Raw genomic sequence first — 24,411 nt, forward strand, 5'->3', positions numbered from 1 at the left:
GCAGGAGGGGTTGTAAACTCCCTGGGGAGGGCTTCTGAGGCCCTCCAGTGGGGAGTGGGGAATTGGGGGGCAGGGTAAGTCCCAGAGACATGTTGATTTGGGTTGAAGAGGGGGCTCCAGAGGGAACAGCTCAGTTCATGGAGGACAGGGGAAACTACCACCCACCTCCTCCAGCTTTCTCCAGAAAGGAAACTGAGGCCAGAAGAGAGAGGGCCTTGTTCCTAGCCAGGCCACATGTGAGCTGAAGATCTCTGTCTCCTCATTCTCAAAGGTTCTTTTCACCTCTCACCCACAAACCAGGGCCCTTCTGCAGTTTTCCTTTCTGGCCTTTTCTGGCTGGTTGTTCTACTTTGGAACCACAGTGGTGCTAGTCTGAGAGCTGAGATGTCTCCATGGCGGTCCTAAACACCAACCAGGGAGCTTTGGAACCTGGCACCAGAGACCAGAGCTGCCTTGGTTTCCTGGCATTCTTGCTGTGTCTCAAGCTAGGTGCTGGAGGCTGGAGTTTTCAGACCTTCAAGATGAGGTCAGATAGAGAGATAGCAACCCCCTTGGGCGGCCTTATCTTGCCTTGGGCTTCTGAGTATTGGTGCCTCGAAGGCCATCCCAACTCTCAACTTCTTTGGCCTGTCACCCTGTGACCTGTGGTAGTGCCCAGGCTCCCACCCTCTGCCCAGCCCTTCCTCCAGCCCTTTCATCTGTGGGCCTGGGCACCAGGGAAGGCCCTAACAGGTGCCAATTAGTGTGACTCCAACCCAGATCTTGACTCAGAGGTACATTAGGGGCCCTGCCACCCTCCCTCTGGGATGGGTCCCAATTCCAGGGTGGGACCCCTTATGGAGGGGAAGCTGGGGAACTGCCTACACATGGTTCCTTTCTGCTGGGCACCACACCATAGTCTGCCTTAGCCCTACCCTAAGCTCGTTCACAATGCTCAGATCCCTTTTTACGATAAGTCTGTTCATAGTCCTTCCTTACCAGTCTATCTGGCCTGGTGGACTCCTTCAGGATCCCAAATCTGGCATTTTGGTTGTCCTGTAGTTCCGGAAGCCGAGTGACTAGTTTGCAGTGAACCTGGTAGACGGAATCAGCAGACCTGGCTAGAGCTGGGCTGGGACCAGGTTTGCAGCTTCCAAGGCTTGGGGAGACAATGACCTCAGGGGAAAAAAAAATCGTGTTCTTTGGTCCCTGCTGGGCTCAGCCAGTTCTAAATCACAGCTGAATGTAACCAGGAGTGGAAAGAGGAAAGCTGGGGACCCCCAAGACCTTCCTTATAACAGGCTTAGGACCCAGCTACCTCTCTCTCCCTTTCCTCCAGCGATGGACACCTGCCTGCCTCTCCAGTCTCAGGTATCATTTGAATCCCTCCTTTCCCTCCTGGGCAGGGCTCAGCCTGGAGAGGGAGGTTCCACTGCTGTGCATGCTTTGGGGACCACACAAGACCACTTTCCTGAGCCCAGAGGGCACAGCATGTGCCTGGGCTGACTGCCAGTGAGTGAAGCTCATGGGTGCATGTGGTCGGTGGGGAGAGTAGAGGCGGCTGTGCCACTGCTGATTGGCTGCCCACAGGATTTCCAAGGGGCCCTGATCACTGCACTGGGAGCCTCCACTTTTTTTTTTTTTCTCACTCCCTGCCCACAGCCTCAACCTTCTCCTGAGTTCTAAGTCTCAGGGCTCAGTCCCCAGGAGACTCCCTCTTCTCCAGAGCGTCTCCCCTCCGCATCATGCACATCAATGGGCTCCTTTCGTTCAGTCCCACAACCCTCCAACCCACCACCAAAAGCGCAGCACAATCCACAGACACATTTTAGTCGTTTCTTCTTCATTTGTTTTACTTTCCCCATTATCTGAAACTCACAAGATCTGGCTGAAATATTCTTTCATAGAAAGAAAAGGAAAGCAACAACACACGTGTTTGTCTAGTTCCAGTGTATGGTGGATGTAGCAGCATCAGAAATAAAATTAAAACTGAAGATGCAAAATTCAAGGCAGAGGACGTGGCACCACCAGCTGGGCCTATCCCACCACCGACCCCTGCCTGGTGGGGGCAGGCCCAGGGGCTGGGAGCTTTCACAGTGGCAGAGGCTGAGTGAGAAGAACAGCTCAGCATGGCAGCACCTATCAGGATGTCCCTGTGGGTCCAGAGCTCTCTCTCCTTCCGGACGAGGTTTTCCATACAAGTGGGCAGGAGATGTGGTCCAAGCAGCCAGCTCCAGAGGCTTCAGGGGGAGGGCCAGGGGCAGACAGGCTGCTTCTCAGAGCCAGGGAGTAAGCCTCCTTCGTGGGATTGTGAGTTCTCTATCTGCAGCGCAGGTATGGGCTCATGTCCAGGCCTGAACTCCCAGTCTACCTGATCCGAGCCCACGTTTGAGTCCCCGTGGCAGGGCAGATCCACACTTCTGGGCAGACTTATTGGCTGACCTGGGGCCAAGGGAGGCACGCGAGGGCTAGTGTCCAGGAGGCAGGAACAGGGCCCCTTCGCTGTCAGGATGGGAATGACTGTAGGTGACACGGGGGAAAGAGGGAGGCCAGGCAAGGTAGTGGGCACAGTCCAGGAGGGCAGAGAGGGGCTGAGTGTAGAAGGTCCAGTCACTGAGAGGGTCTCAGGCCTGAGTGCACATGTTGGCCAGGGCAGAGCAGAGCCAGGCCTTGAGGACCAGACCTTTCTCCTTCCACATGGAGATGGTCCGGCTGAGGTCCTGGCTGGGGATGGTGGCCCAAGTCAGGCTGAGGGAAGAGGCTCACACTTCTGGGACACCATTATCACTCATTCCCCAGAGGAGGGGGGGCAGAATGATACCACCCACATCTGCCAGTTCTTTCTGCCCTTGACAACTGCCGGCCAGATCTCAGAGGGTCTCAGATGGACTGAAGTGAGGGTTGATGAAGGGGAGGTAAGGGGTGGAGCTCCCAGGTGTGCTGGAGAGGAAGGTGAGGCTTTGGGGGCTGGCCCTCACGAAGCCTGGTGTCAGGAGTCCTATACAGCCTCAGACCCCAGAGCCCCACGTCTGGAACATCTGGAGCCGGAAGCCCCGCCCTTGGAGTACCTGGAGCTCCGCCCAGTTCTTCCAGGGCCACGCCCCCGGAGTTCCAGAGGCCCCCAATGGTCCCCGAAGCCCCGCCCCAAGGGCTCCACCAATAGAGACGCTGGAGCCCCACCCCCGGAGTCCAGAAGTCCCTTCCAGGAATTCCAGAGCCCCGCCCCCAAAGGCTCCACCAATAGCGACTCTGGAGCCCCGCTCCCAAGGGTTCCACCGACAGAAGCTCGAGGCCCCGCCCCGGAGCGCGAAACCCCGCCCCTGGAGCCCCATCCCGGAGTTGGAGGCTCCGCCCCCGGAGTTCCAGAGCCCCGTCCCAAGGGCCCTACGGATATAGAGCCTCTGGAGCCCCGCCCCGAAGTCCGAAGCTCCGCCCCCAGGGACCTGCCCCAGAGCTTGAGGCCCCGCTCCCCGAGACTCCAAGCCCCGCCCCCAAGGGTTCCACCGACAGAAGCTCCGAGGCCTCGCCCCCTGGAGCGCCGCCCCCAGGGCCCCACCAAGAGCCTCTGGAGCCCCATCCCGGAGTTCGAGGCTCCGCCTCCGGAGTTTCAGAGCCCCGCCTCAAGGGTCCTACCTATATAGAGCCTCTGGAGCCCCGCCCCGAAGCCGAATCTCCGCCCACAGGCTCCACCCATAGAGCCTCTGGAGCCCCGCCCCGAAGCGAGGCTCCGACCCGGGCTCCACCAATAGAGCCTCTACGGCCCCGCCCCGGGCCCCGCCCCCAAGGGTTCCACCGACAGAAGTTCCGAGGCCCCGCCCCCGGAGAGCAAAACCCCGCCCCTGGAGCCCCGCCCCCCCAGGGCTCCACCAATAGACCCTCTGGAGCCCATCCCGGGGTTCGAGGCTCCGCCCCCGGAGTTTCAGAGCCCCGCGCCCAAGGGCCCTACCTATATAGAGCCTCTGGAGCCCCGCCCCGAAGCCTAAGCCCCGCCCCAGTCCCCACCCATAGAGCCTCCGAGGCCCCGCCCCGAGCCCCGGAGCCCCGAGCCCCCGCCCCTGGAGCCCCGCCCCCAAGGCTCCACCCACAGAACCTCTGGAGCCCCGCCCCGGGCTCCACCCACAGAACCTCCGCGGCCCCGCCCCCGGGAGCCCCGGAGCCCCGCCCCCGAGCCCGGCCGTGCGGCTCGGACGTCTGTCGTCGGCCCCTCCGTCCGTCCGTCCGTCCGTCCGTCCCGGGTCCCGGGTCCCGGGTCCCGGGTCCCGGGTGCCGGGCGGCGCGGCTACTTGCAGGTGTGCACGTCGTAGAGGCGCGGGCACTCCTGGCAGCTGACGTAGCAGCACCAGTGGAAGACGCAGCGGCACTTGTCGCGGCGCCGCTCGGTGCGCGCGTCGTGGCCGCGGCCGCAGCACAGCAGGTCGCAGCCGTCGATGCCGGCCGAGCTGGCGTTGCAGGCGCGGCCGCGCGTGCCGAAGGAGCCGGTGCGCGCGTCGGGCTCGCAGAAGTCGGGCGACGCGTCGAAGTACACCAGGTCGCGCTCCGTGGGCGCCTTGAAGCGCGCGTGGCGCGGCCGCAGCGTCTCCACCCAGCCGCGCGCCTCGCGGTGCCGCTCCACCGCCATCTCGGACGCGCTGTCGTACTTGTCCTTGAGCGCGTCGCCCACCGCGCGGAAGTCCGGCTGCGCGCGCCAGCACGTCTTCACCTCGCAGCTGCCCGACAGCCCGTGGCACTTGCACTTGAGCCGCGCCTGGCCCGCGATCGCCTGGCGTGGAGGGGGAAGGAGGGGGAAGGGGGAGGAAGAGAGGAGAAGGAGAGGAGGAGGAAAAGGAGGAAGAAAGGAGAGGAGGAAAGGAGGAGGAGGAGGAGGAGGAAGAGGAATGGAGGAGGAATGGGAGGAGAAGAGGAGGAGGAAAGGAGGAGGAAGAGAGGAGGAGGAGGAATGGGAGGAGAAGAGGAGGAGGAAAGGAGGAGGAAGAGAGGAGGAAGAGGAAAGGGAAGAGGAAAGGAGGAGGAAAGGGAAGAGGAGGAAAGGAGGAGGAAAGGGGGGAGGAGGAGGAGGAAAGGGAGGAGGAAGAGAGGAGGAGGAATGGAGGAGGAAGAGAAGGAAGAGAGCAGGAGGAAGAGGAATGGAGGAGGAAGAGAGGAGGAGGAATGGAGGAGGAAGAGAAGGAAGAGAGCAGGAGGAAGAGGAATGGAGGAGGAAGAGAGGAGGAGGAATGGAGGAGGAAGAGAGGAGGAGGAGGAGGAAAGGGAGGAGGAAGAGAGGAGGAGGAGGAGGAAAGGGAAGAGGAGAGGAGGAAAGGAGGAGGAAGAGAGGAGGAGGAGGAGCGGAGAAGGAGGAAGAGGAATGGAGGAGGAGGAAAGGAGGAGGAAGAGGAGGAAAAGAGGAGGAGGAGGAGGAGGAGGGTTAGGCCTCGGTCCCAGAGGGTCCAAGTGACCCTGGAGAGCCCCACCCTCACCCTCTCGTTCTTTCTCTCTGACTCCTTGCTCTTCGGGGGGGCCCCAGCCAGAGGTGCTCAGGGCTGACTCCTCCTGGCTCTAGCTCAGATATCGCCTCTGGCAGCCTTGAGGAACGATGAGGGTGTCAGAGATGGATCCCAGGTTAGCCATGTGCAAGACAGATCCCTACCCGCTGTCCTGTCTGTCTCTCCAGCCCTGTCCAGACTAACTCAGCTGGGAGGCTCTTTCCCTTTCCCTAGAGAGATGTCGCCACCCCTACCCCAGTACTCAAGTCTTCCTTATTACATTACAAGTGCTGCTTTTGAGGCAAGGGTGAAGGAGATGTTCCCAGCAATTCTCACGGGTGAGAATCTAACCTGCAGCTCCTGATTGCAAAGCCTGTGCTCAGCCCTTTGAGCCCTGGGTCTGACAATGGAGCCTGGATGGTGGCTTGTCTCGGACTTTTTCCTTCTAGAAGAATCTGCCACACTAGGGGCCTGAGCGGTGGCACAGAAGTAAGGCATGATGAGCATACAACTCATCTAGGACATACCACAGTTCGATCCCCTGATGTACCATATGGTCCCCCAAGCCAGGAGCGATTTCTGAGCGCAGAGTCAGGAGTAACCCCTGAGTGTCACCTGATGTGGCCCCAAAACAAAAACAAAAACAAAAGAATCTGCCACACTTAGGCAGATTTCCTTTGTGGGGCAGGAGCTGCTGTAAGCTGATCTGTAGCCTATTTGTCCCATCGTTTCACCTATCACAGGGCAGGAAGCCCCCTAGTTTCCTCGTCAATAAGCTCTATAGTAACAAAGCACCCCACACTCTTGGCCAGACTATATGCCTGTCTTAGGGAGCATCTGTTCCTGGGAGCTCGGAGGTGGGTCAGGATATCTCTAGGATCCAGAGAGTACCGTCAGCCCCGGCCAGCTAAGACATGGAGAGACCAGACCACCCCCAGCCCAGAGGCCCTGTGTACCTGCCGACCCGCCTCGTTGTTATGGCGGTTCATCGCAGAGCGGGCATCCGGCCGGTTCTCCCGGGCATCCGCAAACTCCCGAGATACCATCCCACCGAACTCGATGTCCTCACTGCAGCCACCCCACTTCCAGCCTTCACCGGGTGAGCCCTGATGGCGGTTACTGCAGCCACAGATGGCAGCAGCTCCCTCGGCACAGGAGCGTGTCACAGCAAAGGCCACTCCGGCCGAGGCGATGGCGTGCACGAAGGCTGATTCCCGGGTGGCTGTGGAGAAGAAACATGCTGCGTAAGAGGGCCTGCGTGGAAGGGCTGGAGTGGACACACCACTTCCCACACTGACCCAGCCCCCAGGTCGGACATGGGGCAACTAGACTGGCTTCGGGAATCAGGGCTGCAGTGACAGGGGGCCATGTGTGTGAGGTCCTGTCCAGGCCCTCTGAGATCTGTGTCCTCGTGGGGGCCTGCACTTTCCTCTCCTGGCCCCGTAGAAGCAGGGATGAGAGATGTGAATACAGGCATGGGCAAGCTTCCATGCTGGGGTCCCCCACTGAGAAGTGAGCATTTCCAGGCTGCTTCCCACTTTTCCTACACCCTCACTGCCTCTCCTGCTCCCAGTTTACAGCTGAGTTGGGCAAAGGGAGCGGAAATTGGGGTTCACAGACATACTCTGCAGACCACAGTGACTGCGTCCTATGCTCAGAGCACTCAGCACCAGTAGAATTGAGGAAGCACCCACAGAGCTGGCCTCCAGCCCCTTGCTCCACAATGCTAGCTTCTGGCAGCTCTTGCCACACTTCCCCCAGGGTTAGCCACAGGCCCAGCCACCCGCATCTCCCGAGGGCTCTGGGGGGCTCTGGGGAGATCGTGCTGGAAGATCCTGGTCAGGATCAGCCACAGAGGGAGGGTCCCCATTTCTTTTCTTTCTGTCTTCTCTACCAGGGGTCCCCTCAGCAGTTGGTGTCCATGACCTCAGGGTTTGCAGGAAGAGCCTGGCCCTGTTGCCATCTCTCCACCAGCCTTTTCTCTGGAGATAAGGGCTCAGCCCTGCCCTGAGAGAAGGCTGGAGATCTCTGCTTATCGAGCTTAGGCAAACAGCCCAGGCCTGCCAGCCACACTTGAGGGGCAGGGGTGCGGTAGGGGTGCGGCTCCCCCTTAAACATGGAGGAGGAAGATCTCATTTTTGCCCAGCTTGGTCACCAGCTAGCTGTACGGCCCTCACAGATCCCTGCCCTGTGAGCCCCACTTTTCTCTTTTGCCACTACAGGAGGTAGTCTTCTCACAGAAAAAAATGCAAGGTTAGGCAGAGGACATCTTGCCAAATTTTTGGAAATCTGCAGCGATTTCTCCAAGAGGGAGGGAGCCTTAGGGAATAGACCTTGTTTACAAAAATATAAGATCATTTTGTTCAGGCAAAAACAACAAGTGCATGCTTTCAAATGAAAACACTGAAATGTTGATCCTTCACGAAGGACAAAGCCAGAACTGCCAGAGAACACTGGCTGGCTGCATTGTGAGCTGAGGACAGGGACAAGTAGACACAGAACTATTTCCCCCCCTGCCCCAGGCTGCTCCCAGGCTACTCCAACCTGCTAGCATTCCTGCTAGCTAGAAAGCTACCTCCAGCAGCCAGGGTTCCCACACTAACCCAGAGCTTGAACCATTTTCTCCCAGTCCTGAGGGCCAGAAGGACAAGGAGAATAACCTTAAAGAGCCTAGGTGGGACACTGGAAGAGAAAGGCAAGTTGATGGAAAAAGAGGTGAAAAATCAGGGGCTGGAGCGATGACGGAGCAGTAGGACATTTGCCTTGCACGTCCTAACCTAGGATGGACCGCGGTTTGATCGCCCGGCGTCCCATATGGTCCTCCAAGCCAGGAGCAATTTCTTTTTTTTAATTTATTTATTTATTTATTTATTTATTTGTTTGTTTGTTTGTTTGTTTATGGTTTTTGGGTCACACCCGGCAGTGCTCAGGGGTGACTCCTGGCTCTATGCTCAGAAATCACCCCTGGCAGGCACGGGGGACCCTATGGGATGCCGGGATTTGAACCACCATTCTTCTGCATGAAAGGCAAAAGCCTTACCTCCATGCTATCTCTCTGGCCTCAAGGAGCAATTTCTGAGCACGTAGCCTGAGTGTCACTGGGTGTGGCCCAAAAAGGGGAAAAAAAAGGTGAAAAATCTTTCACCCTACCCCACAACTGTCAATGCTCAGGGGTTACACTCCTATATCTGAGCTCAGGGGAACCATTTGGGGTGCCAAGGATCAAACCTGGGTCAGCCCGTGCAAGGCAAGCAAGCACTCTACCTCTGTACTATCGTCCCAGCCTGGAAAAACATTTCAAGAGGACTACTCCATGAGGGAACACTGCAGTTCCCCGGGATGGAGGCTGAGGCCTCCACCTATCAAGGATGTACTCCAGCTCTGTGAGCCTTTGCTCCAGTCCCAAATCTTTGTCAGTGTCTGGGTAAATCTGATAGCGGTAATGAAGATGACGCTTCTGTTTGGGCCAAATCTGGAGACTGCTCCTAAACTACTCCGTCAGTTGACAATCATTTCTGAAGCAAAGCTGAAAGGCCATCGTGAGACCTGCAGCCCTGAGCCCCACTACCACTATTTGAGCTCATGAAAGAAGAGTATCCATGCATGTGCCCTCTCCATTCGCATCATCACACTCTCAGTTCCTGCTGCCTCCCACCTTCCGGGGGTGCAGCCCACTGGCAGGTGAGGACCTGAAAGTAGAGGGACACACGGGGCCAGGACAGGAATGGCCACACTCTCACACAAGGGTGCAACAAGATGCAGCCGGAGGCTGGGACCAGCAAACCCTGTCTTCTTCATCTCCCTGCCTGCTCCAGCCTCCCTCGACAAGCACCTTCCAGTGACTTGGCACTTCTCCCCACACAGATGCCCGACACGGGAGAGGGCCAGCTCCCAGGACTCAGGCCAGACGGCTCGAGACTCTCAGACGGCATGGGCCAGCACCCCACCCCGGAGCCCCCCACACAGCCACCTTCCCGACCCCGCGGCACTTGGTAATCCGGCGCCCGCTCTCCTGCACAAAGGCCGGGCACCTGAGCTGGGAACGCAGCCTGCGCCCCGCTGCAGCCGGGGCCCCTGACACCGCGCGGCCGGCGGCACGGCCGGCGTCCTGGTTACCTGCTGGGCCAATGAATCTGGTTTTGTGAGCCACTGTCACGCCGCGTTAGGCCCACAATGGCCCGCGATATTTTATATGAATTTCCCCCTCGTCGGCGATTAGGCCATAGCAAGCCAGTCATAGCAACCGGGAGGTATGCACGGCCGAGGGGCCGTCTGCAAGAGGGGAGCACGGGGGAGCGGGCTATTCACTGCAACACAGCCCTCCGAGGGCGTGTGAATTGCCAGCAGCATTTTCACTTTTCTCTTGTGCTTAATCTTGTCGTCCTTGCAGGGACATTGTGTTCTGAGCCGCCCTCCATGGGGTGTCTCCGGGGCTCTCCTGGCCCCTTTACACCCCTCCCACTGGGGAGAGTTAATGATATACAGGGGAGGCCGCCTAAGACCAAGCCAGGCCCCCCCCAGCCCCCGTGAACCGAAACACTTTCCGATGGGGGGGGTCAGGGGTCGCAACCTGGATTCTGGTACGTGGGTCCCCTCCAGACCCTTCCTGAGCTGCGTGACCCAGCCTTGTGCCTGCAGGCTGTACCCTGGTTCCCAGGCCGGGACACCCATGGAGCCCAGGGACCACCCTCCTCTGGAGCCTGGCAGGCCCTCTCTGCTCCTGCCTGAAGAGTGGGGAGAAGGCTGGTAGACCTGGTCTGCCCTCGAGGGCTGGATGGGCAGCGCCTGCCCTTCTGAGTATATACCCTGCCCCAAGGGGCTCTCAGGGCTCTGGACAGTAACTAGGACTTGAACATGCAGGTCTGGGCGGCCATTCAGGCTCCCCAACAGGCCTGCTGTCTGGGTGAATCCAGTCCAGCCTCCCTAGGGAGCCCAAAGCTGCTGATCGGCCTCTGCTGAGGTCCCCCAGGTCCTGGGCTACTCAGGGAGACACAGGTGTAGGTGGGAGGGCCAGAGGTTCTCAGCACTGAGTCTCTCGTGCTGGAAATGGACCTGGCTCGCGGCCAAGCACCAGAAGAGACATGCGGCCGGCATTGCCCACTCACCCTGGTATGCTTGGCAAAGGTGCTGAGGATGGCCGGACCCAAAGTTCCCTTCCGCTGCCCTCACTGGCTAAGCGACATACTTGCTGCCTGCCTCAGGCCTGGTGCTTCCCCAGGGTCACAGCTGCCTGGTACTGGGTGTCTTGCTGTCCCCATGTGGGCATGGAGCCCTATGGTCCACCTCGTATCCTCCCACCACTTCACTTGCTGGGGCTGAGAGATGGGTGTGGGCTAGCCTCCGGAAGCAGGCCCTCCAGGTGTCCAGGCAGCCTGCCCTGGGGGCACAGAGAAGGCCTGTATGCCTGCCTCCAAGCACTCAAAATTCTTCACATGCTTTTGGCCCAGCACAGGCCTTGTGCCCTGCTGCCTGCCCGCAGAGGAGGAGAGCACAGGCTTCTCTAACCTACTCTTCTCAGCCCCACTTACCACCAGCCCTCACACCCCAGACACAGACGGCGGTGGGGAGCTCGAGGCAGGAGGTGTGAACGCACCTTCTGTCCTGCACATGGACACATGCTCAAACATGTGCTCACACAGCTCACACTCACGCCTGCTCAAGCAAACCACACACGACACCGCGTGCTCACATATGCTCAACACATATCCTCATACATAATACAAGGCACGCATTATATAACTTCCATGGATAACTCACATGGTCACACACTGAGCACACACATGATCACATAGACACACATGCCCTGACACAAGGTAACAAGGTAACAAGCTCATATGCACACATCATCATGTATACACACACGCACACAACCCTATGCTTCTGCTCACACTTGTCTGCAAGCATACATCTACATGCATTCCAGGGGCGTTGGTCTTGCATGAGGCTGACCCGGATGGCCCCGAGTTCAATTCCTAGCATCCCATATAGTCCCCTAAGCCTGCCAGGGGTGATTTCTGAGCACAGGGCCAGGAGTAACCCTGTGTGCCGCTGGGTGTGGCCCAAAAACTAAAAACAAAACAAAACAAAAAAACCCATGCATTTCATATACCTAGACATCTTCACACACTCTCCCAGACATACACCGCACACACACGACGCATGCTCATACCGTATGCACTGACACACAGCCCCACACAGGCTGGGACCCTCTCTCCGGCTCACGAGGCAGTGTTAAGCTCTGTTCAACGAGGCCGCCTCAGCAGGGGTGGCCCGGCGCCCCGTGGACTCGGCCACAAAGCCTGGGTGACCTCTCACACGATTAGGGTCGCCCTGACCCTAATCCAATCAGATTGATTACCGTGAGCCGCTCAGTGCACCAGGCAGGGGCTCCACAATGAACTCCTGAGCCAGCCTCTCTCTGGGGCACCTGGCGGGCTCCTTCCTCCCAGGCCATTCAACGCTCGGCCACAATGAATCCAGCCATTTCTCAGCCCTGTGACGACAAGCGGGGGGGAGAGGGCTCCCCCTCTTCCCATTTAAACCCAGCGTGGGGGGCTAAGATGATTTTCAACCAGCAGAAAGGGGAGGAGGTGGGTGTATTATAAGAGGAGGGGAGAGGGGCCCTGAGGGAGCAAACGGCAGAATGAAGCATGGCAGGCAGGAGGCCCCAAGCCCCGATGGAGTCTCGACTTCCAGGAAGTTTAGGGCACCAGGAAAGCAGAGGTGGGGGCTTCAGGGGGACAGAGCGCAGAAGCCGGGGCTTGAGACGCCCTGGAATTCTCAGCTCTGTGCTAGGCCCTTGTCCCTCCTTCCCACTCTGTTTGGACCTGAAATTGGGGAGAGTGCAGACACATCAAGCCTAGCGGTACTGGAGGTATACCAAGCAAGAGTCCTGGAGCTCCTCCCTCTGCTCCATTCCCGGGGATCCCGGTGGGTCAGGACCTTCCTGGGGAAACTCTAGCAGCAGGGCAGGTGCAACTCTTCCCCCTGGAGGTGCTGCCCCGCCCTCAAGTCACCATCCCCTGGCTGGCCTGGGTACCTTTGTCCAGCACTGGCCCAAAGATGGCCAGGCTGCCATTGACGGTGGTGCAGTTCCAGCGGCGGCCCCGGAACTGGTGCTGGCACTCCTGGATGCTGATCTTCACGCCCTCAGCCACGCTGGGCATGATCTCCACATAGTTGCGGCAGAAGCGCAGCTGCTTGGGCACCAGGCCGGGGATACTGGCACAGAGAATGGGCTGCGTGGCCAGGGACGAGTATTGGGGTCCGATGGCCAGGGACCTGAAGGAAGAAAGAAGAGCCCCGATCAGAGGAGACAGTGCTGGCAGCTGCCCAGACACCAGTGAGCACTCGGCCCAGGATGGGTGCTTGTGCCTTTCCAGCTGGAACAAGCAGATCTGGGGGAAGGTATCTGGTTTCTCCCGTGGGCATGAGGCTGAGTGGGAGGCCAAGGCCACCTCCACCGCAAGGGTCTCTGGGGCAGCACAGTGAAGATGACCTGAGGGCACACACGGGGCCTAGCGAGAGGTGAGGTGAGGCCTGGCTAAGCCACCTAGAGTGAGGTCATAGCCCAGTGCCGGGACACACAGACACGCAGCACAAGGTCCATGGCGGATCCAAAGCCAAGGCTGGACACAGCCAGGGGATGTGTAAGAGCCATTGGCACCTACCTCCGTAGCCTTGTCACCTGCCCAGCTACACCCTATTGTGCCTCTGGACCTAGACATGACACTTGTGTGTGGGGACAGACACAAGCAAGCCTCAGGTTGTGGGGAGCACAGGGGTCGTGTCCCCTGCATGCACTGTGTGGCCACCATGTGTTGCCACAGGGGAATATCAACATGTCTCAGAGGCCGCCAGAGGCACCTACAATACTACAGGTAGGTGTGCTGGCAATGCACAATTTTCCACCTTAAAGATGATGGAACCAACCCTTCCTGGCTCTGCCTTGCAGGACCCACTGAGGCTCTGTGGCAGAAGGCTGCTAACACACCACTCTGCTGTGGGGGCCATGCACAGCTCACCTGGCAGATACTGCCAGTCATCCATGAGCTGCATTCTTCCAGAATCTTTAAACATTGCCATTTGTTTGGGGCACAGGGATGGAATCAGGGTCTCTCACTAGCAAGGTACAGGCACTTGCTGACTCTGCTCTCACCCAAACATTCCCTGACTGGAGTGTGGGGGAAGTTGTGACACTGCCAGCCCCCATCTCTGAGCATTTCTGAGGGGTTTATTCTGCAGCTCAGGGGTTCCCTCCCTGGTCTTCTGGTTCCAGCTGCCCAGCTCTGGCCTAGGAGGGCGAAGGCGAGCCAACCAGATGCAAAATTCATTGGAGCTATGCCGCTCTCTCCTTACTGAGCAGACTTGCAATCAGTGGGAAGAAAGGGGCCGCCTGGCTCAGCAGAAGGAAGGGGTCGGGGCTCTGTGCCAGCCCAAGGGGTTGGCCCTGCCAGGTGCTAGACCTCCCTTTCACTGTCCTGCCCCCCCCCCCCCCCCCCCCCCCGTCGGCACAGCTCCCGGGAGACTCGGGGCTCCCAAGTCACAGCTTCTCCCAGCCTCTCTCTTGGGGTGCTGAGTCAGCGCCCCATCCCAGCCCTCATCCTGGCAGGTCCTGGCTTGCCACCTCTCCAGGGAGCCAGGCCAGGGTGCAGGCAGCCAGCTGCCAGCCCAGCAGCCACTCCAGCTGTTCCAGCCTTCACCAACCCCGGCTGGATTTCCCCCTTGCCCTGGACCCACGAGTCTTCGAAAGGCTTCCAGAAAGGCTTCTCCGGAGGCAAACTGGGTGCTGGTCATACAGGAGAATAGAGAAATGGCTCATTAGTGGAACAAGTGAGGCTCGAGAGTAGGACAATGGATGGGAGGAATCAGGGGGGCTCACTAGGCTACCAATTTTTGGTTGGATCCAGAAATATAAAGTGGGTCACAATAAAACTGTGGAGTAAAATCTAAGAGGCTGAACACCTGCTTTGTATCGGGAGGTCCAGGTTAGATTCCTGGTACCACACGTAACACCAGGAGTAGCCTTCTAAGCATTCAAACCCCTAAGCCAGGAGTAGCCCCTGGCACCCTGGGTGTGTCCCATAAAAAAAACAACAACAGATAATGTAGAGATGGGGACTGGCATGCATATCTGGAATGAGGAGCTCCCGGTTGGATCCCTAATACTGCTAAGGAGTTAGCACTCCAGGACAGCCCAAAGCATGGTGGCAGGGACCACAAACAAGTAGATACATTCAGAGATTTGCCCTCTGCATGCAGAAAGACTGCAATATGCACCCACCCCTGACCCTACTCTGCAGCAAGCATCTTTCTTCACTGAGTGCAAATAGCGGTGGCAGTTAGGGCCTCGGCACTGACTCTCATCCACTGTCCTGGTCACGTTTCTCCACCACCATGTTGCTGTAGCAGCGACCTCCTGCACAGGTGTTGGCAAGTCTGGATGCAGGGAATGGGGAGAATAAAGCCCAGCAGTGGAGTGATCGTGTTTTCCAAAGGCCAGCTTCCCAGCAGAGACACCAACCAAGCCCAATGTCCCCACTCTGCTCTGCAGCTCTATGAGTCCAGATCACCTCAAGCAGAAGGAGGTCAGGTATAGCCCAGGGCTGCCAACCAAAGCTTGATTCTTTCCAGCTTCTGTTTCTGCATCACTTCCTGCAGCACTGTCGGACCATGATGGGCCAGGGTCAGCCTTGAGGTTCCCGCATGCACAGCTTGTTTCTCAAGCTGACTCCTATTATCGATGTCCTGGGGCCGATTTTAATTTTATTTTGCTTGGCCATCAACGCCATCTCCTCTGAGTGCATATATCTGGGGAACCATCCAATCTGTGTGGATATTTTTCTTCTGACTTGCCCTGTTTCACATTAATTCCCAAGTTCTTTCCATTCTCCTGCAAATGGCAAAACTGCCTCTTTTCCTTCTATCTGAAGAGTTCACAGGTGCTGCCTCAATGTATGCTGTCACATACATTGTCACACATTGACTATGGCCTCAGAGTTTGGCAGGGACCCCAAACATGACAGCAGGTATCTATGATCTATGATGCTATTCACTGATAAGGTGGCTGTGGGGAGCCAACGGTCACCTTGAAAAGGACCTCAGTCTATCCAAGATGCTCTCCCTGCCTCTCAGAAGAAAAACAGGCTGCACAGTGCCCCTAGATGCTGGTTGGTTCCTCTGCCTGTAATGACACAAGTCACAGAGCACAGAGGAGGCCAGCTCTATAACATGCCTGATTCTCATGACATCCTCAAGACTTTAGCTCCTAGCAGGGTCACATGTACACAGGGTGGGCCAGGCCTGGGGTCTGCAGCTCCGGGACAATTTTTTCCATCAGCTGGACACACACAGTCGCCACTGCAGCCACAGGAGCACCTGTCAGAGCACCTGCATTCTCTCAAGGACCAGGGGATCCCATTGGCCCCAGGACAACCAGGCATCCTGTAGCTTGTAACCAACTCTGCCTACTACTGGGGAGGGCAGGTCCCCAGAGGGGCTCCTGGGCCAGCAGGCCTGTGGGAAATGTGATGGAGACCAGGAGGCAGCCGCCCTGGACCTGCCGGGACACACGCTGGGCCTGGGCTGGGCCGGTCCCCACAGGCCCGCGGGGGAGCATGACGCATGCAGCCTGCTGTTTGGAAGCACGGATTCTGGTCGCTGCAGTGCTTCTGTGCTTCCGGCCCCGTCCCAGGACTTCAAAGGCCGCTGCTGGCGAGGAGCCTCCATGGCTTCTTCAAGTCCAAACCCTTCTGTCTGGCAATCCAGGGTTTTCCTCTCATTCTGCTTCCAGAAACTCGCAGCACTGTCCTCTGAGACATGGGTCTGCTCTTGTCACAGTCAAGATAGGTGGTGCAGCACTGTTGTAGGACTGCCAGAGGCACGGTCTTCTAGGCCCTACTGTGGACTTTGGGCTATGCACAGCCTCCCACAGCATAGGACAGTCCTGGCACTAGGTTACCTCCCTCTCTGGACACGGATGCTCCAGGGCCCAGGTCACAGGGAGCAGCCATTGGGCACTCAGTTCCTGCACCTGCATGAAGAGCAGGTTCTCTGCATCCACCCCGTCCCTCAATTGCTACCCGTGTCGAAGCCCTGGTCTGGCCAGGGATGGAGTGGCCCAGCTTAGGCTGGCTTGTCTGGGTCCCAGTAAGATGGCACGTCTCCCCCTGCCTTGGTTGTCACCTCAAAAGATGGTGTTCTGGCTAACAGCTGTCTCAGAGGCTCAACCTAGCCTGAAGTCATTCAGAGCTTGGAAGGTTCTGGTGAAGCTGTTCCTTATCCAGCTGTCAGGAGTGGCTGTCACTGTCCAATGGCCCTGAGACCCAGGACCCCTCAGGCTGTCAGGACTCTGTCCCATTGGTGGAACAGGGGGATCCCATTATCACACTGTGCTATCACCTTGCACCTGGCCATTGTGCTTCATTTCAGGAGGGATTCATTCCACCTCCCTGTGTCAGCTGTATCGTGAAAGCTGGTGACCCAGGAAGTACTTATTTCCCACCTAAAGCCAGCACCCAGCCAAGTAGGTTTCATACTCCAATTCTTAAAAACCAGAAGCACCTGAGACATGGTGTTTCTCCAGCTACTGTGAGCCACTTCTAACATAAGACATGTGCACACGGCCTGCATGAGGCATCACCGCCACCCAGGCCCCAGGGATGCTGAAAAGTACAGCGGACAACACTAAATCTTGAAAGCATAGGGCTGGAGGGGAGGAAAAGGAGCATAAACAGCAACATGGGGCTGCAGCATAAACAGCAACATGGGGCTGCAGCAATAGTACAGCAAGCAGGGTGCTTTCCTGATAGACACCCAAACTGGGTTGAATTCCCAGCAGCACGCCAGATGGTTCCGTAAGCACAGAGTCAGGAGTAAGCCCTGAGCACTGCCGCACATGGCCCCCAAACCAAAACTCAAACCTAACAGAACACAGCAATAAGAGATGCAGCTCAAGACGTGGGTCCCACGTGCTTCCTCCCCCCAGAGCAGCAGTGGAAGAGGACACAGCCACTCTGCCCATTAGAGTGGCAGAAAACATGAGTAAAATGAGAGATCCACAAGGAGCGACACACTCAGGTTCAGTTGCTTAGAGGTCAAAGTTCTAATTGCATGAACGCCCTTGTCACTTTTGAGCAGAAATTCATTTTGCAAGGGGGTGGGTGCCATGGTCTTCCTTCCAGAACATACCTGGGCAGTGTTGGAGAGTGGCCCTCAAACTCCACAAGCTCCATACCACACTCAGTGTTCGCAGGCTGCAGTCCCCTTTGAGGCTAGCCCACAGGATAAACCCCCAGACAATTATTGATCTCTTCAGCAGGTGGATGTCACTATCACGCCAACCAGAGGACAGAAAGGCTGGGACAGGGCTCTGGGTGCCGGTGCTCTTGCCCTCTGTGCCGGGTATGACCCAGGCACAGTAGGTCCCTACTGTCTTCCCCTCGGGTTGCTGTGGTGGGTCTGGTTCTTTCCAAGTAAATCGAGGTGCAAGGACCCTCTGCTTGGCCCAGAGCCTTGCTCGCTCAACATCTGTAGAGCAGTTCCCTAGAAAAGGGGGTTCTGAGGGCAGTTCTGAGGAGGTTCTGGCTCTGGGGAGCCAAGGAGCTTGCAGCCAGCTGGTCCAACCACATCTGCTTAGGAGATGGATTCAGTCAGGCTGCCAGGGAGAGGTGGGAGGTAGGAGTGGAGAGGATGTGCTCTGGGCCCGTGCCTAGCCAGCTGCCCTGTCACCATCTCAGTCTCCCAAATCCTGGCTGAAAGGTGAGGCCAGGGCCAGCCCCTCCTCTCTGGGTCACAGACTCTTCCCAGCCAGGGAGAGCCTGAGGCAACGAGCTGCGACATTCCTGAAACTCACCCTAAGGGTCTCTTCCCTGTCACTGCAGGAGGCTAACTCCTATCCCACTCTCCTAGTTTGGGGTCTGTTGGCGACTGGGTTCTCCACATATACTAGATGCTGTGTGCTGGGGTCCAGAGCCAAGAGGCTAGAGACGAATTTTCTCCTCCCTTCTTTTCATCCTGCCCTCTCTAGGTTCCTCCATATCAATACCACCAGCTAGCTGCCCACTGCAAGGACTGTGCACTGGTCCCAGGATCCCAACTCCCAGGTGTCCAGGCCACCCTCCCTGGCCCTGGCTGCACTCCACACCCCCTGCCCCCCACCCCCCCACCAGCGCCTCCTCCTGCCCCACCAGCCAGGCTGGGATTACTGACACATACTTGAGCAAGTCCCAGCAGGCGGCAGAGGCTTCTGTGCCTACAGCCACGCAATGGCCTGCTTCTCCGGGAGGCAGTGGCACGTTTCGTGGGGAAGGAATGTGGAAGCACCAAAGTGTGAGACAGTTCCAGGGTGTCACTGGGGAGGCCAGGAGAGAGGTGTGCTGCCCAGGGCATCGTGGGGGCACCCGCCTCCTCGCTGGGACTGCACTGGCACCAGCTGTGTCGCCTTTTCTCTCACTCCGGTCACTTGCCTTTTCACAGACAAGGCTCCATCCACGCACCCACTCATACACTATTCCTCACACCTCACGCGTAGCTGTGGGATGGAGGTCCGAGAATCAAGGATGGCCCTAGTCCCTGCCCCTCACCCCGTATTCATCTCTGGCAAAACCCCACGAATCCCCATTTCATGTTGTAGACACACAGAGAAAGTTTGAGTTCAGAGAGACAGCACAATGGGGAGGGCGCTTGCCTTGCAAGGGGATCTTCAATCCTCAGCATCCCCTATGGTTGCCCAAACACTGCCAGTAATGATTCCTGAGTACAGAGACCAGTAACCCCAGACAGGTAAACCCAGGCTAACAAGGGTGTGGTCTCCACCAAAATCCCCCCCAAATTATATTTAAAACAGAGTGCCCTAAGAAGCAGAGAACCCCCTTGACAAACTTGCTGGACACCCCTATGCCCAGCTCTGAAGTGAAGACCAGGTTAGCTAACCAAGGGACATAGGGCAGCATATTAGGTGCAGGGATGCTGAGAGTCAAGGTGTCCCTGATAGGTATCCTCGATAGGTGAGCCTTAGCCCTGCCACATGAGCAGTTCTCCCTAGGCCAGCTCCTCCAGCCATCCTGAAGTTTGGGGTACAGGCTCCAGGGGGACCACAAGAGGAAGAGGCAAACTGTGTAAATCAGAGGCTATCAGTCCTCTGGTATCCCTAAGCCCTGGCCTCACTTCCCCAGGACTGGACTGGTTCTGCCCCTTTGCCATCTTCAAGGTATGGATACCAATTTCACTCTTAGGTTCAGAGAGCTTCCCATCCCAAGGCCCCCCCCCCCCCCTGTAGCCTGCCTGCCTCATGCCTCTGCCCCGAGCTTTCTCCAGGAGCAGAGATGATCCTCTCTCCTTTCACTGGCTTAACACTTCCCAACCACAGCTCTACTCAAGCCTGCAACCACTCTCTCAAGGGGCAGGCACTGGGGGTTCTGGAGCTGGAAGCCGCAAGGGTGGGGCAATGGGTCCTATGCAGCAGGCTTGCAAGCAAACACAAGGTGCTCCTGATTGGCGATGGAACAGCGTGGGACCTGGGTTTTCTAGCATTTCCAGTTCCTTGTTATAAAATCCCTAACTATATGGACATTGTTGGCTAGTTCTGGCATCCCAGGACCTTCTTAGCTCTGTTCCTATTGTCTTCAAGGACAAGCATTCATGAATGCAAGGCCCAGGGAGTAAGATATTTGCCTTGCACTTAGGTTCGATCCCCAGAATCACATATCATCCCCAGAGTCTCGTCAGGAGTGCTCCCTGAACTCTGAATCAGGAATAAGTCCAGAGCACCACCAGGTGTGGCCCCAAAACCAAACCAAAGAGAGTGTTCATAGATGAACTCCCACCACCACACATGAGTGGGTTTATCCTATGCTTTCAGAGATAGACCTGTGTCCTAGCCTGGCCACAGAGGACTGAGGCAGAGCTCTGCTGGCATTGCTAGAGATGTGCTCACACACTGTGGGGGAAAAAAAAAAATGACAGCCCTGGGAAACTGCAATGCTCATTCCCAGCTGGAAGGTTTTGTTTGTTTGTTTGTTTTAGCAGATTTATAGAAATAAAAGACAAAGCTGTTGTAATTTTTTTTGTAATACCCTCCCCCTGACAGTCACCGCAATTTGTAATGACCTACATTTGCACACATTAGTGTGTGCTGCATGTTCTCTGTTCAACTACAACTTCCAGGACAGCGAGGGCTTCGTCCACACAGATGCCCAGCGCCTATGCAGACCTGGCTGTAAGCCTGTGCTCAGTGCAGGCTTGTGGATAGAACACTGAATGAACATGGAGGACCTGTAGGGGACAGTTTCTTCCTGGATGACATCTGGGGGACAGAATGGCCTGCTTCTCAAAGGAAGAAGTATCATACAAAAAAAATACTTTTTTTTTTTTTTTGGTTTTTGGATCATGCCCGACAGTGATCAGGGGTTCCTCCTGGCTCTACGCCCAGAAATCGCTCCTGCCAGGCTTGGGGGACCACATGGGATGCTGGGATTCGAACCACCATCCTTCTGCATGCAAGGCAAATGCCCTACCTCCATGCTATTTCTTTTTTGTTTTGTTTTGGGGCCACACCTGACAGTGTTCAGGGCTTGCTCCTGGCTCTGCATTCAGGGATCACTTCTGGTAGTGCTCAGGGAACAGAGTGGGGTACCTGAAATTGAACTCAGGTCAGCTGTGTTAAAAGCAAGCACTCAATCTGCTGTCTTATCTCTTTGGTCCTGGAAAAAAAAATTTTTTTATAAAGGAAAAATGAACAGGTACCTAGAGGAATACAGAGATGCAGAGATAGAGACATACAGACAGGGAGGCAGTAACATGATGGGAGAGAGATAGAGACAAAGTCAGGAGACAAGGGAGAGGCAGAAACAGAGATAGAGATAGACACAGAGAGGCAGAGATGAGAAGAAAGAGAGACCATAAAGACAAACAGAGCCAGACAGATGGGAAGAGAGATAGAGACAGGAGAGAGACAGACAGAGAAGGGGAGGGATCATAGGCAGGAGAGGAGGGCTGTCCGGAAGGGTTCTGTCTCCTCAGCTGGATAGCAACACCTTCCTGCCTGTGGGGAACCAGGTCATCTTCAGTGTGGTCTTCTGTGCATGTCATCCCAAGGGGGGGTCTGCACCCTACTCTTTGCCTAGCAGAGACCACCACGTCAGGGAACCTTTGGGGCTAGCAGAGGGTGGAAAAAGCTGGGCTGATGGAAGCAGAGGGGTCCTTAGCTGCTACCTGCTCACAGGTGTGTGGGACTTGAAGCGGGCATCAGAAGGAGGGTCACTCACATAGAGGGGCACAGGGTGCAAGGCTGGACAGGTCTCAGCACCGAGAGAGAGCTGGGTGGCTAGCATGACATCAAGGGAGGGAAGGTGGCAAGGAGGGCTTGACTAAGAGGGAGCAAAACAGGGGGAGGGAGGAGAGGCTGGGAAAGCAGAGTGCAGACTGACAGGGGAGCGGAGGGAATGGCTCAATGAGATGTGTGTGTGTGTGTGTGTGTGTGTGTGTGTAAGTAGATAGGGTGTGTAGATGAATGTGTGTAGATGCAAAGATCATCTGTGTGTGTAGTGTGCACCAATTTGTATGTGCATAAGGTTTTGTATAGATGCAGCAGTGTGAATATTTGTGTAGTGTGCTTGTGTATATGTAGAGATGTGTGTAGATGCGGTGTGTGTGTGTGTGAGTGTGTGTGTGTGTGTTTTGTTGTGGCAGGGTGAGGGGTGAAGCCAGATTCCATCTAGTTACTAGATCAGGGCAGAGAAGTGGAGGGAAGGTGTGTCCTTCCACCTTGGAGCTCATGTCTGCCGGTGTCCCCGGAGACTCCCGGTGCATCTTGGAGGCTGAGACCCGTCCTGTATCCATCTAATTCTAACTCAGTAAGAATCGCAGCAGGACCAAGACCCACTGGGGCCCCGGTACCGCGAGGTCACTCCCAGGTCCACGCGTCTGTCTCACAGGAGCCCAGATCTCTGCCTCGGGAGGTCCCCCGAGTAGTCTGCAGGGCTGCGCAGACACCTGCCCTAGGGCATCGCAGCTGAGAGACGGTTCTAGGACCTTCCGTCCGCAGCAAGCTGCAGCACCTTCTCCAGTCAGCACCTTGCAGTCACCTGACTGCGAACCTCCAGCCTCTTCTGGCTGTTTCCGTGTTGGTTTCTCCAGGTGAGGAAAAATCCAGGCACTTTCGCTTTCTCCTGTGAGGTGCTGGGGGCAGGGAGGAGTTGGGAGAGAGTGGCTTTCTTTGGGGGAAGGGGGAACCTCCCAACCAAGGGCTGAGAGGGAAGGTGGCAGGCCCTGCTGGGGAGGGTGGGGGCCGCAGGAGATAGATGCCTGCAAAGCGGCAGGTAAGAAGGAGACAAAGCCCCCCTCCTGGGCTTCGGGCGTGGGGAGAAGCAGCGAGAACAGGGGTTCCTAGGGACACCATAACGCGGTGTCCCCCCAGAGACCCATCCAGGATAGGGGACAGGGGTGAAGGTGCCAGCAGAAGCCAGGGTTGAGCACCGGGAGTGAGTCTGGGGCCCTTCAAAGGTGCCCAGGGAGACATCAGGATGTGGGGGGACCGAGAAGCACCGACAGGCAGCAGGAGAGAAAGCGCTCATAGCTCTCTTGGGGAGCCACAGGGCGGGAGGTAGCTGGGGGGGGGGGGGGCTGGAATGCTGCGGCGGCACCGCGGCTCTAATTAGAAACCTGGGAGGGACCTGGCCAGGGCCGCTCGCGGGAGCCAGACGCGCTCCCAGCCACTGCCTGGTCGGGTCGGCCGGCGGCTCCGGAGCCCCGAGACGCGCGCGCGGCGCAGGACATCCCCGCGCGGGCATCCCCAGCCCTGGATGCGGCCCTGCAGGGCCTGGACCCGGGGCGCCCCTCTTCTGAACCATCTCAAAGAGAAAAAAATTATTATCGGATTAGATGTACTTAGGCTCGCCCCGTCTCCCTCTCCCCGTCGGCGTAATTATTATAATTCCAGGCAAGCCTCAGAGGCGGCTGCTGTGCGTGCATAGGTGTGTGTGTGTGTGTGTTTGTGCGCGCGCGGGTTCTGCTCCGTGCGGCTCCATCCTTCGCCCTCACGACTCCCGGGGCCCTACCCAGACCCTCGGGCCGTCCCGTCCCATCCCAGCGCCCCGCACTTTGCAGCCGGTGGGGCCTCGGGTGAACGAGACGGATCCTGGCCCGTGCGTCCTAGAGGCGCGCAAAAAGCTGGGCACCACTGAAGCGCTCTGCTCCAGGGTCTCAGGGGAGCCAGGGGATCTCTGCGCGCTCGAAGATGTTGGGGTCCTGCTGGGGAGTCACCCAGCTCCCCTGTAAGCCCCTGAGCCCACCTTTGTGAGGGCTAGCGGGGCAGATCCTCTCCTCGGGGGGCGTCGGGCGCACGGGAGAGGCGGCGCGTGGCCCGTGCGCCCCAGCCGGGCGCTCCCAACCCGGTCCCAGGCGTCTTTTTTTTATTTTTCTCTTTACGCAACCGAGCTGTCGGGTCTGGTCTCGCCCGCTGGGTCTTCGACTTGCGTGCGCCACTGAGGGGCATCCATCCTCCTGCCAGCCCTGCGCGCGCCACTCCCGTTGCCAGCCTGAAGCCGGCGGCCGGTCGGTGCCATCCGTGCGCGCTCCTCTCCAAGGGGTCCCCCCGGCTGCCCGACGTCCGGGGAGGCCGCGGCGGAGACCTTCGCACTCCCCTTTCCCATACCCGGGACCCCGTGTCCCTGGGGAAGTGCCAGCCCCCGCGCGCCCCAGTTGGAGAGGGTCCCCCCAAAGAGCCAACGCGCGCCGTCTCGCCTCGCCTCGCCTCGTCCTGCCTTGCCCGGAGACCCGATGGGACCCTCCCGAGCGGACCGAGCAGCCTCGAGGACGCACGCACACTCACCACCAGATCGGGTAGCTGCCCAGCGCCTGCTCCAGCGCGCAGAGGAGGAAGAAGTACCCGAGCGGGGCCATCGCCGGCCGGGCAGGGGGACCGCAGGCAGGCTGGCCCTGGCGCGCCCTGGCAAGGGGGCTCCGGGTCGGG

The 24,411-nt window shown here is 57.7% G+C and overlaps 1 protein-coding gene across 1 annotated transcript; it reads right to left on the bottom strand.

Moving 5' to 3' along the window:
* Positions 1 to 4,258: 4,258 nt before the first annotated feature.
* On the bottom strand, positions 4,259 to 24,411 carry WNT3A (Wnt family member 3A). The gene is made up of 4 exons (XM_049778047.1): positions 24,271 to 24,411; positions 12,481 to 12,722; positions 6,398 to 6,663; positions 4,259 to 4,738 (listed from the first exon to the last, which is right to left on the bottom strand). Exons 1-4 carry the CDS (start codon positions 24,339 to 24,341, stop codon positions 4,259 to 4,261), a joined length of 1,059 nt encoding a protein of 352 aa, XP_049634004.1. The 5' UTR covers positions 24,342 to 24,411.

The sequence above is a fragment of the Suncus etruscus genome, chromosome 8 (assembly GCF_024139225.1).
Source record: "Suncus etruscus isolate mSunEtr1 chromosome 8, mSunEtr1.pri.cur, whole genome shotgun sequence".
Classification (NCBI taxonomy): Eukaryota; Metazoa; Chordata; class Mammalia; order Eulipotyphla; family Soricidae; genus Suncus; species Suncus etruscus.

Bases quoted from the DNA above. Each gene is read 5' to 3' on its own strand.
- WNT3A (XM_049778047.1), bottom strand. From the start codon at position 24,341: ATGGCCCCGCTCGGGTACTTCTTCCTCCTCTGCGCGCTGGAGCAGGCG. The intron at 12,723-24,270 runs GTGAGTGTGCGT...TTCTTCCTTCAG, and splicing joins GGCAGCTACCCGATCTGGTG to GTCCCTGGCCATCGGACCCC. The intron at 6,664-12,480 runs GTACCCAGGCCA...TCTTCTCCACAG, and splicing joins TGGGCCAGTGCTGGACAAAG to CCACCCGGGAATCAGCCTTC.